The 15,822-nt window shown below is 42.4% G+C and overlaps 1 protein-coding gene across 2 annotated transcripts in view; it reads left to right on the top strand.

Moving 5' to 3' along the window:
- COL4A2 (collagen type IV alpha 2 chain) overlaps positions 1-14,787 on the top strand; it is a 149,174-nt gene extending 134,387 nt beyond the window's left edge. For both annotated transcript variants that reach the window (XM_064440380.1, XM_064440388.1), the window contains exons 37-48: positions 387-494; positions 1,435-1,542; positions 2,819-2,890; positions 3,199-3,324; positions 4,734-4,850; positions 6,460-6,621; positions 6,756-6,854; positions 7,553-7,699; positions 8,311-8,427; positions 9,254-9,445; positions 9,801-10,087; positions 13,034-14,787. In XM_064440380.1, the coding sequence (XP_064296450.1) occupies positions 387-494; positions 1,435-1,542; positions 2,819-2,890; positions 3,199-3,324; positions 4,734-4,850; positions 6,460-6,621; positions 6,756-6,854; positions 7,553-7,699; positions 8,311-8,427; positions 9,254-9,445; positions 9,801-10,087; positions 13,034-13,288 (1,790 nt within the window). In that variant the 3' untranslated portion in view covers positions 13,289-14,787. The remainder of the gene's footprint in view (positions 1-386; positions 495-1,434; positions 1,543-2,818; positions 2,891-3,198; positions 3,325-4,733; positions 4,851-6,459; positions 6,622-6,755; positions 6,855-7,552; positions 7,700-8,310; positions 8,428-9,253; positions 9,446-9,800; positions 10,088-13,033) is intronic.
- The last annotated feature ends 1,035 nt before the right edge of the window (positions 14,788-15,822 follow it).

The raw sequence follows: 15,822 nt of genomic DNA, 5'->3' as shown, positions 1-15,822 counted from the left end.
CAGTAAAGATTTCTATATCATTTTTTGCCATTGATGGCAAAAGAAGCACTACCAGGCCATGATTACGGAATATGGGCTAGCAGGGTCAGGTTGATTTTGGATTGGGTTGGTTAGGTAATGTATTAGAATTTCCCTGCATGTGCAGCACACTTGAACATCAGCGTCATATTCCACATAGTTTGGGGAGTACTTTTAAGAACAAATTTAATGATGGCTTGGCCAGCATGCTGTAGACAACTATTTATTCTCCCAGATCATGCAAGCACCCTGACTAGCAGAATGTGGCAAGACCAGGACCCATTCAGTAGCCAGCTTCACATTATGCTTGTTAGTTTAGGGTCACACAGAGATTATTAAAAGAATATACTGGTTTTGTGGGTTTCCAGGCACAAGAGGAGGCACAGGACAAAAAGGCGAAGGCGGCGATCCTGGTTTCCCTGGCATTGAAGGCCCCAAGGGCACACAGGGTGTCCCTGGCTCTGTGGGACAGAAAGGTAAAATGTTCTTTTTAACACTCCAGGAATGTAGCTGTTTAAGAAGAGAAAGAAAAAGATCTCTTTTCCCTCCAAACAAAGTCAATAAGTTTTTTAATATGTTGATCATTCTATAAGTTGGTAAAGAGCAGTGAAAAGGATGTGGAGCTCGTGGCAGAACTTATTAAGAGGAAATTCTGAAAGCCTAACTTTGCTTCATTCCAGTTTTACCTTTTTTATAAGGACCATCTTTCCAGTCATAGTGTTGTATTGCTGGCATACTCAGGTATTCTAATGCTGTCTCAGTACTGCAAGGAGGTGGGCTTTTCAATGCTCTTTTCTGCCAGAAATGAAGTCAATAACGCCCAGGACCCAGTTACTCAGGAGCCTTTGAGCCAGGCTCGCTGGCTGACTGTACAAGAGTACTGGAGAACTGAAGTCAGGTTCAGCTCTCGCTGGATCACATACTCAGGGCTTAAGAACAGGTCTTATTGCAGGAGGATCACAAAAATGCTCTTTCAGAACAGTTGCTCCACATTTCTCATGTAATTATATGACTGGAGGAGTTTCGGTAGGTACCTCCCTGGGAAACAGTCCTTGTCCAATCAGCATTCCAGTCAGAAAGGCGAAACAGATGCACAGGGGGAAACTGAGGTGCGCCTGAATGAAATTACTTATTGTAACTGGTGATAGAAATACAATTATCATTTTAATAGGAAGAGCCCACTGTATTTCTGAGGTTGTCAGAAGCCTGAAGTTTGTAATGAATCGTTCTGTTATACCCTGCCTCTCTTCCATTTGCCCTCCTTAGTTTTCTTCCACTTGGGTGAGCGGTGCAGTGTCATACAATGACATGAGGCCTTCATTTTTCTACCTGGGAGAATGAAGGTGGCACAAGTCCATGTTTTGGACTATTGGTTTTAAGGTCACTCATGAGCAATGATTCATTGTTGTCACACAGGTTTGCCAGGGCTGGTCGGCCCCCCAGGGCAGCAAGGAAGCCCTGGGACACCTGGATTTCAAGGTGAAAAGGGAACTCCCGGCTGGCCTGGCTTACCAGGACGAGCAGGTATTCATACAGCTTCAGCTATTCGGTCATTTCAGCATGAGCACTTGCTCTGGTTCCTTTGGGGTGAAGAAGAAAAAAGGGAGCTTTTTGCAGTTCAAAGTGGCAGAGTTCCCTCTAGTAAACGTTTATTCCTCATGAAGTCCAGGTGCGTTAACGAAGACCCACGTGATTGCTTTCTGATTTATGGCTTCTGAAGGACTGGTGTCTACTGAGCTCACTTTAGCTGCTGATGACCTCCCTCAACCAGGAAAGCAGTTTTGAGGAGACGTTTTCATTTTTCACGACAGCTGGGAATAAAAAACAAAAAATTATTTAAAATGCAGCAAGAGTAATGATATACAGTATTAGAATGTTATAATATGGCATTAAATAGCAAACAATATACTTGTCCTACATCATCATCAAAAACTGTGACTGATCCAATGTCGGGTTTAAAGGATAAATGACTTATGGCTCAGACAGAATTCTGCTATCAAAATACAAGTGATAGTTTAAAATTAAGCTGTTTGTATCACAGGATACAGAATCTCATTGGTTGCCACCTAATTCCTTAATATATTAAGTAAGCTGATTTTTTTTTCTACAGTACAGCCAGAAATTGCCCTGGTTTTAGTAAGATTCATCTATCTGAATCTGTGTCAAATCTAAGCTAATACAGTTATGAGGCTGCCTTTATAGACAGCGAAGAGAGAGGCAAACACTTATTTTTGTGGAGGTTGAATTGTCCTCCAGAGCTCTGGCCATTAACTAGAGATTCCTGTCTAGCTTTAAATTCATGCTTAACACTTTGACAGGTACAAATCGATGGGATAAAGTTTACCTGTAACAGCAGCGGCAGCAGCTATTAGACATTTTGTTAGGGTTTTGTTGGTTTTTTTAAATGACACAGAGTGAATTTCTCCTGAAGAGAGCTTAATTATAATCACATTTAGAGCCTACAATTATGCCATAATTGTCTTGGTTTGAGGATTTTTGAAAACTAAATGGTTATTAACAAAATTGTGGCAGCGAGACTGGAACTAATGGCATGCTACCAGACGGATCAGAGATATTAAAAAAAAATCTCCAAGTGAGTTTATTGGATAATAACAAAATTTGCCAATCACAAAGCCATGGTGTGGTGTATTTCATAAGAAGCTTATTGTAGCGAATTAATTTGCATATAATACACAAGATTTTAACACAGTATGTATTTAAGCATTTGAATTTTTTGCCTAGGAATATATACAGACTCATAGAAACTATTATGATAATCATTCATGTAATTTTAAAACAGGCTTGCCTGGCTTAAGAGGAATCAGTGGACTGCATGGCTTACCAGGCACTAAGGGCATACAAGGATCACCAGGTAAGTGAGACTCTTATTCTGCCTGTTCATAAGCACAACATTGTGTTGGCTGCAAGTTTGGTTGGCGAGACCTCATACACTATGTGCTGCCACACAGATGGATTAGAAAACAGCTTCAGATCATCATTTCTTTCATCTTATAAAGTTAAAGCCTCAAGGCCTTTTTTCCAGTTATGAGCTGTTTTTTACAATGAGACTCATGATTTAGTAAATCCACATGCTCTCTACCTGTAGGTTAGCATTCTGGTACATTGTTACATGCAGAACCACTTCAGCTGTCCTCTTAATTTTGAACAACTCCACAACAGGTCCAGACGGCTACGGCTCTGCAGGTTTCCCTGGTGCAGTGGGTGACAAAGGGGAAGCGGGAGAGCCGAGCAGAGTGGAAGGCAGCCAAGGACCTCCGGGTCAGAAGGGAGACAGAGGTGTTCCAGGTTTGTATTATGGATAATGTGACCTACATATTTGTTTCAGCTGTGGGTGTTATAGGTGCCACAAAACGCGGTATAGCCTAGAGTTGCGCAGGAGAGCTCCCGATGTGGCGAAGGTCACTGTTTGGAGTCAGTGCTGCAGCTCAGCCAGCCCTTGCTCAGAAACAGCGGTGTGTATTGCCCAATGATGGACAAGCCAGCACCTCAGAGACAGCCTGCGTCCCTCCCCATGGTAGCAGCATCTTGTAGCACCCATTGAGCTCAGCACACTGTAAATGCCAGAAGCTACTCTCAGCCATCAGCTCCCAAAATATTTTTAATGAGGCTCCAGTTACACAAAAGCTATAGCTTTTCTTTGTTTCCTTTTGTTGCAAATCCGTCAATGTTTATCTTTCTTCTGAAAGCCTCACTGTCCATCAAGGTGTGATTGTCCCGCTGATCGCGCCAGTTCTCTTCCCATTCACAGTGCTTTACTGGTACCATCACCCCCCGCGCAATGTAAGCGTACAGCCTTCCAGCTCAAACCCACCTTCTTGTATCGGGCTGTACTTATCTCAGTATGGTTCACCACCAGTTCTTCTCCCATCAAGAAGCCACCAGTCTAATGTTATGGATGAATCAACTAATTACAGAAGGTTTTTAAAAAGTTTTCCAACATTTTAGCTCTGGAAGGATTAAGGACTGGCGTAGATATAAAACCTTACTGCCTTCGCCTACTTGGTTCAATGGCTCATTCCTATTCTTTTGTGTTGTGCATTGTTGTTACTAACATGCTGTGCCATCTCAAACAACATTCAGAGATTTATTATCAAGCCCTGGAGGAAACAGCTATTTCACTTATCTCACCCATATTTGTTTGTCAGAATAATTTTTTTTTAATGAGTAAACAAAGTGGGGTTTGTGGATTCCTGACAACTTGAATCTACTTAAAAGAATAATCTGTCATTGGTGCGCCACATTTCTGGCCATTTGACACTTTTCATCTAGAGAGAACTTCATGGATTCAAACTTTTGGTTTTAAATGACCCCAAAAAAGCTTAAGTGTCTGTGACCCCTGGCTCCGCAGAACGTAGAAGAACAAAGCTGCTTTCTTGTCTGCTTCAGTGTACCTAGGATATTTGTGTACTTCCTATCTTGAAATAATATTTTACCTGGCAGGCACAAGATTATTACCATTCCACACAGTGAGATGTAATTAGCTATACAGAGAGGTTTGGCACAGAACTAGTATTTGGTTCTTTTAAGAAAAACCTCCACAGCGTCATCTGAAAAAAGAAAACAAAAATCAGTGGGAACTGCAGGTGTTTTCCATTTTGAAAAGCCCATTCTTTATACTTAGTCTAAGGTAAGTCCTTATAATTGCAGTTGTGCATTTTCCTTGCAGTACTGATTATTTCTTCTCTTCCTTTCAGGAGTCCAAGGGCCCTTTGGCATTCCTGGGGAGGAAGGCTTTCCAGGGCCTCCTGGGATTTCAAATATATCAGGATATCCTGGCGATAAAGGCTCCCCAGGTCTAGACGGAGTGCCAGGTAATTCATGCCTTGTTCTCCTCAGCCAACAATAAAAGATTAAGTACAAGGTTGTGCCCTCAGACAGCAACAGAAGATTAAGTACTGGATTAGCAACAGCAGTCATTGTTATTTCTGTCTTGATTCGGTAAAATATCCCTATTAAGCACAACACCAACGTGCATGAATAATTGTTGGACAGAACTAATGGTACATAAGATAATAGGGACAGACGTCTTGAAAGCAAAAGGGCATTCCTCCAGGTTGTCCTGATGGAAGGGTTTGATTTTCATGCAAATAACAGATTTAATCATCCAGAATTCTCTTAACTTTCAGAAGCATTATGCTAATTTACTCCTTTAAAATCTGGGGTCTGTGGCAGACTTGCAAGTCTATGGAATATTTTCTTAATCGTTTACAGAATTTTCCTATGTGAAAATGCCATGCAAACTACGTTACATAGGGAAGCATTAGCTCTTCTCTCTAAAAGCCCATGCTGTGAGCCTGCCTCTCTCACATGTATGACAGAGCTACTCTGTGTCTTTCTATATTTAGAGGCTGATATACCTGTTGCTTATTGGACTGCACAGTCATTTCAAACCATAGTGCCGCTGTGAAGAGCTTGCAGCAGGAGTTGCAGGTGTCCCACTAGCATCTTTATATGATGCACAGGAATTTTTACGTAAGCTCAGCAAACTATTACAACAGGCAAACCATCTGAAAAACAACAAAATACCTAGATTTCCAAACAGAGAGAGAACGTTAGTTAGCCTGCATACTGATTCCCACTCCCCAGGCAGTCATTGGATTAAAAAATAAAAATAGAAGCAGTCAGGAGAGTGGGAAAAGAAACACCATCTCCCAGCCAAAATGGTAAGACAGGCATGGCTCGCTCTTACTTTGTCACGTGGATCTTGCATTTGTATCCACATGTGATCCAACTTCAACAGACAGCACGAGACGTGCCCCACTCAAAACCCTAGTTAGTAAGTCCCTCTCTCCTTAGAAACAAGGTCCAAATGTTTTCTTAGGCAGCAGAGGTAACTGAAGAGGAACCTGCCAGGTTTCTCTTTGAAGGTTTAGCTTCAGGCAATACATGATTCTGGAAAAAGAAGCTGTTCCCATAATTCCCAAGACAGAATGAAGTAGTTATTTGTATCCAGATGTTCAACTGAAGTACTAAGATACATGGAACGGTAAGTCCTTGGCTTATTTACCACCTGGCACTGAGTCAGGTACTCGCTGTTCTCTGATTTCTCTCTAGTTACTTGGAGAATTTAGGATGAACAGGGAGGCACCTAGTGAAGTGGGGCATTTGCTGGGGAAGGAATAGCTCATGGAAGACTGTGTCTCAGCGGGCATCCCACTTCTGCTGAAATCTTGCTTGAGATGACACTGTGCTTTGCAGGAGCTTCATGCTCTGATTCTTCTGCCACTGCAGCAGAAGGGTACGCCAGCCTGAGAGGAGGAGCAGGAGTGCTGAATAAGTCTATTGGGGAGCCTAGCATTAGCTCCCCGCTTAAATTAAGGAAATAAAACCTGATGGGATACAATTAGATAGTACTGTTATTTTCCCTTGTGCCCAGGTCTTAAGTATAAACAGATTACAACCTATATGTGCTCTAAACAGGCTATCCAGGACTACAGGGGCAGCCTGGAGTACCAGCTCCACCAGGAAGCAAAGGAGAAAGTGGACAACCAGGCCTGAGTGGACAAATTGGCCCAAAAGGAAGTAGAGGTGATCCTGGACCACCAGGGAGACCTGGTGTTCCTGGGTACCTGGGACCAAAAGGTAAGGATGGGAAATGCTGATCCCCTGCTAGGGGCAGGGGACCCTCCTATGCTACAGCAGCTTTAATAACGTCTTTTGCACTCATTTGATCTGTGTTGAAATGCAATAATGCCACCTGTCATTTTGCATTAAAGGTCGTAAGGGTGAACCAGGTGTCATCGGCTTTATGGGCACAGTAGGATTTCCAGGTGATTTGGGACCTGTTGGACCCAAGGGGGACAGAGGAGTAACTGGTGAGTAAGTGCAGTTAGATGCATGACTCCTTTCTAAACTACTCAGTCTGCAGCTCCACAGAGCTGATCGAACTGGCCCTGCTTTGAGCAGGAGGTTGGGCTAGATGACCTCCGGAGTCCTCTCCAGCTGCATGACTGTGTGACCCCTGGCAAATTCCATTGGACAGATGCCTGAATTTAACATGGGTCATCAACTTTTTGCATGAGGTGCCAACTCCAAAATCAGAGCCACTTTCACGGTTAAATAAAAAGAATTCCTGATCTAAACTAATCCTCCAGAATAGACATACTAGAAATTAGAATAAGATGTTAGAAAAATCTTTTAAATCCTTCACTCCATCTATACCATCATGTATTTGTGTCTCCCAAAGCCCACCACAAGTTGATGCTGCACCTCAGCGAGCTGTTGGCTGTTTGGGGGGAGCTTCCCACCTTCCTGCGTCATAAATGAGGAAGCAGTAGATCATTCATTTCCTTCTCATCTGTGTGCTGTCCAAGAGAAGACAATCCCCATACTCACACACATTCCCCCAGTATAATAAATATAGCTGCTATACCCAAGGTGGTGAGTTGCAGACCACAGTCCCTCTCTCACATATGCAGCCAAGTAACAGCAACATATCTGTGGGTGAAAGCACATTAAGGAAAATGCAGGGGTTTTTTTTAACCAAACTATCTCATCTTTCTTCTAATCACAGGCTTTCAGGGCCCTCCAGGCTCTCCTGGGCTGCCCCCTGTTCCTCCAACCCTGGTTGCTGACCAAGGTTCACCAGGTCCCCGTGGAAATATAGGACCTCAAGGAAGCCCAGGAGATATGGGACCTCAGGGTCCACCAGGTGATCCAGGTAGGAATCACACAGTCAGAGTGAAAGCTCGGTTCTCCTTAGCAGAGTGAGGCCACCAGAGCACTGCTTTGGCCCTCTTCTACTTTAAATTTTGTAAGTCAGAAAGGAGAGTTAAATTTTGGTCTTCCAAAGCTAGGGCTTGGCTTTCCTCCTCCTCCTGGCATTCAGAACCTGAGCAAAACAGGAGAAAACTTCAACAGCACTCAGTAGTCAAAGCAACATCAGATATGGATCTCACTTAAATCAAGACCGAACGATTTTGGTGGAAATATGCACATCCTTGTGGGCATGCTATAGACCCAGGGAATGCAGTATTAGTGACGTGTGGACCCGATGCAATGCGCCTTTTGCTACTAGCCTCATCAGAGATGTGTGGTGATAGCAAGAGTAAGCTTAGGGTTGTGGGGCTCAGGTAGTCTTGATCCCAGCAACCTTTTCCAATGGAGTTGGTGCTCTTTGCCTAAGCAAGAACCACAGCATCTTACCTTTAGTGTACATCAGTAAACCTGGCAGATAGGATCAAACACGTGCAAGTAGAGCACATGTTAACAAAGTGGGTAGTGTGTTGATACCTCTGCAGTCACTGTGCTTATAACCATTGTTGGTGCAAGGTTTCAGAGGCTCGCCTGGAGAGCCAGGACTCCAGGGCAGAGGTGGCATTCCAGCTCCTCCTGGATCCAGAGGTGAACAAGGAGGAGCAGGGTTTCAGGGTCCAGTGGGATTTGAAGGTAAGAGATGTTACACAGCACTTCTTCCCTCTTTCCTGTTTCAGTGCCATAAATTGTTCTGTAGTTACTACATCATTGGGTGGGGAGGAGAGAGGGAGTTTCTGTCTTCACAGCTTCTTCACAAGGGACAACTAACTTTTAAGAGAGTTATTTAAAAGCAGTATTTTTGGGAATAAGTTTTGACAGATGTAGATGTCAGTCCATTCATGTGAGCGAGTTTGTTTTGATCTTAGTGTATTCTTATATTGGTTTTCTCTTAAGTATTTCAGCCTAGTGTTTTACTAACAGTTATATTCATGGAAATGAATGATAGGGTAGGTGATATTTGGACAGATAAGATTTAAGGGACTGCATTTGTAAAAGAAATACCTGTGTCCTTACCAAATCAGAGAGTGGCATGATTACTATCTTAATTAGCTAAGCATACAGAGAAGAAGGTATTTGCAGAGCATAGTTTTAACCATATGAAGCAAATGCAAGCAATTAAAAAACCATTGGTTGATCTTGAACTAAGAAAGCATTTTAAAGGAAAAATATGATCATCTGTATTGTACAAAGTATACTCAAATTCGTCAGAACTTTATACGTGACTTTCCCTGGCTCTGATAGTGATCATCTCAGAAACCAGGGAGCCTGATCCAGCACCAATCTACTTCAAAAGCAACTGCTATAATTGTAGAACTGCAGCTCTTCTAACAATAGCTTACCATGTGAAGAGGCGTCGTGCAATTTAGCTTTGTTCATCAACAGCTTAGCTGGAACATCAATTAGCATCAGAGCATTTGTGGGAGCACAGACTAAGTTGTGTTATTTCCTTCCCTCTAAGGTCAACCAGGCCGCCCCGGTAGCCCTGGGCTGCCAGGCATGCCGGGTCGCAGCGTTAGCATGGGCTACCTGCTGGTGAAACACAGCCAGTCCGATCAAGAGCCAATGTGCCCAGTTGGCATGAACAAACTCTGGAGTGGATACAGCCTACTGTACTTTGAAGGACAAGAGAAAGCACACAACCAGGATCTAGGTATGTGCAGGTATTGCTCGCGGCAGCCACGATGCCATCTCTCTGGCTGAAAAGAACCTAAAAAAAAAAAAAAAAGACCTAGAGAAAGCTAGGACTTCAGCAGACAGGCTTAGGAAACACCAAAATGAGACGATAAGAACTGTATGACTGCATAGAGTGCCCCTGAGAAAAATCCTGCAAGTCGTTAGTGTTGTTCAAGGGGACTGTAAAGCCAGTGAAACATTCCAGACCGCAGGGTTTTACTGACACATGCTTGGGAAGGGCTTGGGAAGGAGCAGGAAACTTAAAACTTTCACTGTCTTCTGTGAGAATGATTGCCATCATTTCTTTTGGTTTTTCTTTTCTTTTCCAACAGGGCTGGCCGGCTCATGTTTGTCTCGTTTTAGTACTATGCCATTCCTGTACTGTAACCCTGGGGATATTTGTTATTATGCAAATCGAAATGATAAATCCTACTGGCTCTCAACTACAGCACCTCTTCCAATGATGCCTGTGGCAGAAGAAGACATTAGGCCGTATATCAGTCGCTGCTCGGTTTGCGAGGCCCCAGCTGTGGCAATTGCTGTCCATAGCCAAGAAGCTTCTATTCCTCACTGCCCTGAAGGCTGGCGCAGTTTGTGGATCGGATATTCCTTCCTTATGGTATTTGTTCTCCAGTGTCACATTTCACGTGGCACTGGGTTTTAAGTTTGAGTCTTAGATACTAGGAAGGCTGCTCTGTTTCAGATCCAGCAACACCAAAACAATGCATCATACTGGGGAACCAGAGAACTACAAAACTAATTTCTAGGAAGCAGAAGAGGAGAAACAAAATTTCTGTGAATTGCAGAGAAAATTACCTCTTGTCAGACTAGCATCTGGAGTCCTTACTTTATGACCAAAGTAGTAGTGCTTTGGAGCAGAACACAGGGACAGCTGTGGATTCGCAAATAAAATTGCACTGAGGTGCGACAGTAGCCCACAATGCATTTTCACAGCTAAAGATTGGGAGTACATCACTATTAAGAACCTGATCTGGAGAAAAAAAAAACCAAACAAACAAAAAAAACTTTTCCCTGTCTTTTGGGAACTTAAAATCATTGATGTTTGGTCAAAACTTTGGAAACCAAAGTCTCACCTACTCTGGAAAGAGAGGCAGCTTCCTGTTGTTGTTAAAATCAAACTTGAGTGTTTCATTTCTAATGGCAACGAGAGCTGAGCTGTATACCCCATGTGTTATATGATCTCTTAGATCTTGCAATCTTATAGTTAGGAAATGGGATGTTACAGAAAAGCTTAGCGTTAGATGTGCAGTGGAAGAGCTACCGAAGGGCCCGACGTGCTTTTCTTGCAAGACTGTACAGAGGGATCATGTAAGCACTGGAGGGCTTAACGTGGTAAAGAACAGCTAGAATGTGTTAGTACACGAGAGTCAAATACCTGCAACAGTATGCCCATGTTGTTAACTATTAAAGACTCAACTGGATGCTGAAGTGAACAAGGTTGGAGGAGAAAAATAAGATTTCTCTGGCAGAAAATGTCATGGCAGAACAATAGTCATGCTTACCTGCAAACCATTTGTTTGTCAAAAGCAAAAAACTTAATTTTTTCAGGAAATAAGGTAAAGGGAAATCTGATACTTTTCATTTAGTTACAGGGGAAAAAAACTTAAAGTTTTGAGAGGGCAGGTCAAATTTTTGACCAGCCCTATGTTTGACCTTTCTTTTGGTTCTATAAAAAGCCTTGATACCAATTTCATAGCTACATCACAAGAATTCCACGGATTAATTAAATGTTTGCAAAGCCCTGTGTTAACACTGACCATTGTTAAGAGCAAAGTTGTCAACATAGCAAGAACCTTTTGCCAGAACAGTCTGCCAGCACCAAGGAGCACACAGTGAGAATAATCCACATTTTCCCAGCTAGCGTTCAGAGCAGATGAAGTGTTTGGTGTACACATTTTTGCTTCTCAGGCAACTATGTAAGAAGTACAGCACACTTGTGGTTAGCTCAGAGTACATATCGGTTTACTTCCTTGGCTTAGATTTGTCACCTCCTTCTCCTGAGTAAGGTACAGTCATGAAGGGACTCATCATGGACTCCTGCCCAAAGAGCCGTAGAAGTCAGTAAGATTTCATGTAGCAAGGGCACTCCACCATCATGCATCCTATAGAGTGGCATACATGTTGCAGAAGGAAAGAAGCCTGTGGCCAATACAAGAAATAGTATTATAGGCATAGAGCTGGAGCTTGTACACTGAGCATCGGAATGCCAGTGCTCGTCCTGAGGTTGTCAAGCGGGTCTGCTCCCAAGCCAGGCCTCAGATAGCACGTGCAGTTTTTACGAACCGCTTTCCGGCTCCAACTGCAAAGGCCTCAAAGCTATAACAGTTTACGTTGCTTTTTACCAACTTTGTTCTTGTAGAGGGATGCTAGAATGGTTTTGCTCCTGAACTTCGTAGCTTAGCAAACCTTGCAAATTTGTAAGACAGCTGGTAGGCTGCAGCTCTGAGGTTTGGGTGGGGGACTTTGAGGCGCAGGAGTTGCTGGTTTTAAAAACAACTATCTAAACCTCAGCAACGTGTAACACCAGCCAGAGATCAGAGTTCTTTACTCTGTTAAAAGGTGGCCACTTCTGTTACTCATTTATACGAGCACAGTGGGCCTCTCACAGCATAAACCAAGCCAGTTACAGCTTGCACTTTTATAGTACGGTGTTTATTAAAACATAAGCAGGCAAACATATAGGGCATTACAAAACTATTTAGCAACTTTATTTTCCAGCTGCTTTCTTTTATATTGCAAATTCCTTCAGTTTTTAATGGAAAATTAAATGGCTTCACTTAAAAATGCAGCTGTACAACTCTTAAAGGGACAGGAGCTGACTGTTTTGTTGACGGAAGAAAAGTAACATTCAGTTTGGTACCACAGTAGGTGTCAAAGGTAACAGTCGAGTGGTGTAAAGATGCATGATTTTGGTGTAATTTGCTGTGAAAGAATATGCCGTAGAGGGAACTAGTTACTTGTATAGAAGCTGATTTTGTTTCCGCAGTGCTCCTCATGTGTGATACAGAGTAAGACAGACTTCATAATTAGGGAAATTCAGGTTAGATCTGTAGTGGAAAGTTCTTCTCAGTGAGAGTAATCAAAGAGAGGAACAGGTTGCCCAGAGAGGCTGTGGAAACTCCATCCTTGGAGGTATTAACAACTCAACAGTGCCCTGGAGCGATCGAGGGCATCTTTGGAGTCAGCCATGCTCTGGGCAGGGACTGGCTGAAGTGACCTCCAGTGGGCCCTTCCCACCTAAAGGATTCTGCAGTTCTAAGACTTCCAACAGTGAAAATCCTAACTATAGAAAATAATGAAAGAAAATATATAGAAAATAAAAGAAGATTTTAAAGTGGCATCAACATATGAGCTAGCTCCTTTGTATAGCTAAAGCATAGCCAAACTCTTAAGCCTTACATAGTTGCAGGATTAGCCAACCTTCTGCTCTGGAGATAAGAATTAGGGGCAATTCTAGTGGTTTTTCTCTTTTCCTGCATGTTAAGTTTTTGACAGCATTGCCTGAGGTTGTAACTCTGACCATTGCCCTCCTTGTCTCATTTAGCACACTGCTGCTGGTGATGAAGGTGGAGGACAGTCACTGGTTTCTCCTGGGAGCTGCCTGGAAGATTTCAGAGCGACTCCTTTCATCGAATGCAACGGTGCACGCGGAACCTGTCACTACTTTGCAAATAAATACAGCTTCTGGCTCACTACGATCGACCAGCCCTTCCAAAGCAAGCCCTCGGCAGATACACTCAAGGCAGGACTCATCCGAAGCCATATCAGCAGATGTCAAGTCTGTATGAAAAATTTATAGGAGTTTTTCACAGTGTAAGGAATCTGCTTATCATGTAGTTCTTATACAGTGAAACCTTCCACGATGGTTAGACATTTGAATAAATCACGTTGGTGCTTTTTTAACTTATTACCTCAAAAGCTGAATGGAAAATTGATTTTTAAAAGTGTCTGTAAAATCAAATTAAGGGTAACACAAATTAAGTCTAACACATGGATCTAGTACTGTGTTCTCCTACTAGACAGTATATATTATACATTTTTTGCTAGCCTAACATTTATGTCATTTGCCAGATGATACAAATACTCACAGCTTTGAAACACCAAAAAAAATTCAATAATAAATGGTTACCTTGGTCAGATACCTACTACATTTACTTTAAGAGAATATATATATCTTTTCTATTACTGTATTTGTCACAACAGTAAACACTAACAGCTGCAGTTCCCTAAATTAACACTGGGTGATCAAAGTGCCAAACCCTTGCAAACTACTGAAAATATACTCTGGAAGTGCTTATGTCCGGCATTGAAACCTAACTTTGATTTTACTATTTTATGCTTGGGCATTTCAAACACACCCAAAACAATCATCTTTTTACTGGATTTCTTTTTTTCAAGCCTCACCGTGCTTTAGCACTTAACCACTGGCATCAGCAGAGAAGCCCACAGGCCTCCCAAAAATAGTGATGGCAAAAATGCAACACTTTGGAGTTCAAAAATGCTCAAAAATGCAACTATTTGGATTAGGAGACCGTATGATGAAGATCAGCATTTTATTTTACAAGCTTGAGGTTTTTTTTTCTAGACATACCTGAGGCCAAAGGATCATTACAAAGCTGTCTTGCTGCACTGGGTTGTGGCCATTCATGTGCCACACTGCCCACACAGCAGCGGCACCGAGTGGTTTTTGCACTGCAGCTTTTCCCCTCTGAAAGCCGCTCATCACAAACAGATTTTAACCGCGTACTGCTGGAGCAGCTATTGCACGTAGGGTAGGTTTTACAGGAAAGCATATTGCTCGATGCCACATCACCTTCAAACGCAGAACTTCCAGACCTGTCAGCTGTCTGTCTGTCTGAAGGCATCCTGTCCTGGCAGCTGGGGGCAGGCGGCGATGGGACAACCACCATCCCAACTTGCACGCATCCATCCTTGCAAAAGCAAAGGGGAAGAAAGCAAACGTTTATTTGGCAACAATTTTTCCCATAGAGAACCAGGTTATCGATAAACAGCCAGAACAGCTACCTCTTTCCTTCTGTAGACAGAAGCAATTTAGCCCAAACTTGCGTGTCACCACTGCAAGAGAGGGCGGAGGGAAAAGAAGGATCAGCTGCAAATTTCGTATTCACATAATCTGATTATGCACCTGAATGCTTAAAACTGAAATCGAATAAACTTCTATAGCAATGACAGTTGGTTTTTCAGCAGTTCACCTCACTCCTGCTTTCAGGTGCTTCTTGGCTTTTGTAATTACATTCCATCCTCACTGTATCATAAATAAACCCTGTTTTTTCTACAGCTCTGTTGATGATTTCCATTTTGTAAACAGTGTTCTTCTATACAACGGGTACGGACTGCTCTGGTGAATTACTTTGTTTGCTCTGAAGGAGTTAGGAAAGCACAACCAGAAAGCTCCTTCCACTGAAATTCAAACTCTTCAATGCGGAATACACTTGTTTATTTCATGGCACTTAAAAAGATCCAAGAGAGAAGCTGCATTTCTGAAATTGCTTGGTTAAGCTGAACTGCTAAAGAAGTATTTCTTCTGTTGTTAGGAAGAACAATTTAAGCCAATAAACTGTGATCTTGCAGATTAAAGCAACATATTATTCATGCTCTACAAAGTTCAGGAAACCAGCGTTAACCAAACTTGACAAGTGTTATGTCCGCAAAAAATATAAAGTATAAATTAAGTTAGACTTCTTAGCTAGCACGCTAACCCAGATTACTTGTACATATAATTAGATCTATCCATATACAGAGAAATTACCTAAACTTGAAATGAGCTCTCTGGCCATGCTGTAGCTCTGACAGGCAGCCCCCAAACCAACTAATCACACTAGTATTTGTTTGAGCTGAATAAAATACTTAGAATTGAAAACATCACAGTCAACATGAACCAAATCTATTCCACGCTTGCCAGTTCCTTTAAATGACACACGGCAGTAACACGCACCCAAGAATCAGCAATTTACCTCTTCAGGTGTTGCTAGACACAGACATCAGCGGTCGTGGGATGATCACAGAGTTATCACTTGTGATTTTTACAGCATGCAACTCCAGCAAGGCAGCACATGCAGTATTTTAAGAGAATTCAAGTGGAGATTATGCAAATCTGTAAAAACTGATCATGTCAACAACAGCAGCAGCAGCAAACTATTTGGATTTTCATGGCTAATACATTGCCTAATCTTCCTAGGCAGCTAATTTTTTTGCATGTAAAACTAGCAGATAGGTCTTCCTCCAATAGTTGCTTTGCTTCTTAATTTTCTCTGACTCACATAAGCTGTTCTTAACAAGTTTGTTCAGCACGGTATCGGCACAGTGTTGAGT

This window comes from Phalacrocorax carbo, chromosome 1, assembly GCF_963921805.1.
Source record: "Phalacrocorax carbo chromosome 1, bPhaCar2.1, whole genome shotgun sequence".
NCBI lineage: Eukaryota > Metazoa > Chordata > Aves > Suliformes > Phalacrocoracidae > Phalacrocorax > Phalacrocorax carbo.
Note: the sequence above shows the minus strand (reverse complement) of the source record. Positions and strands in the feature narration are given on the sequence as shown.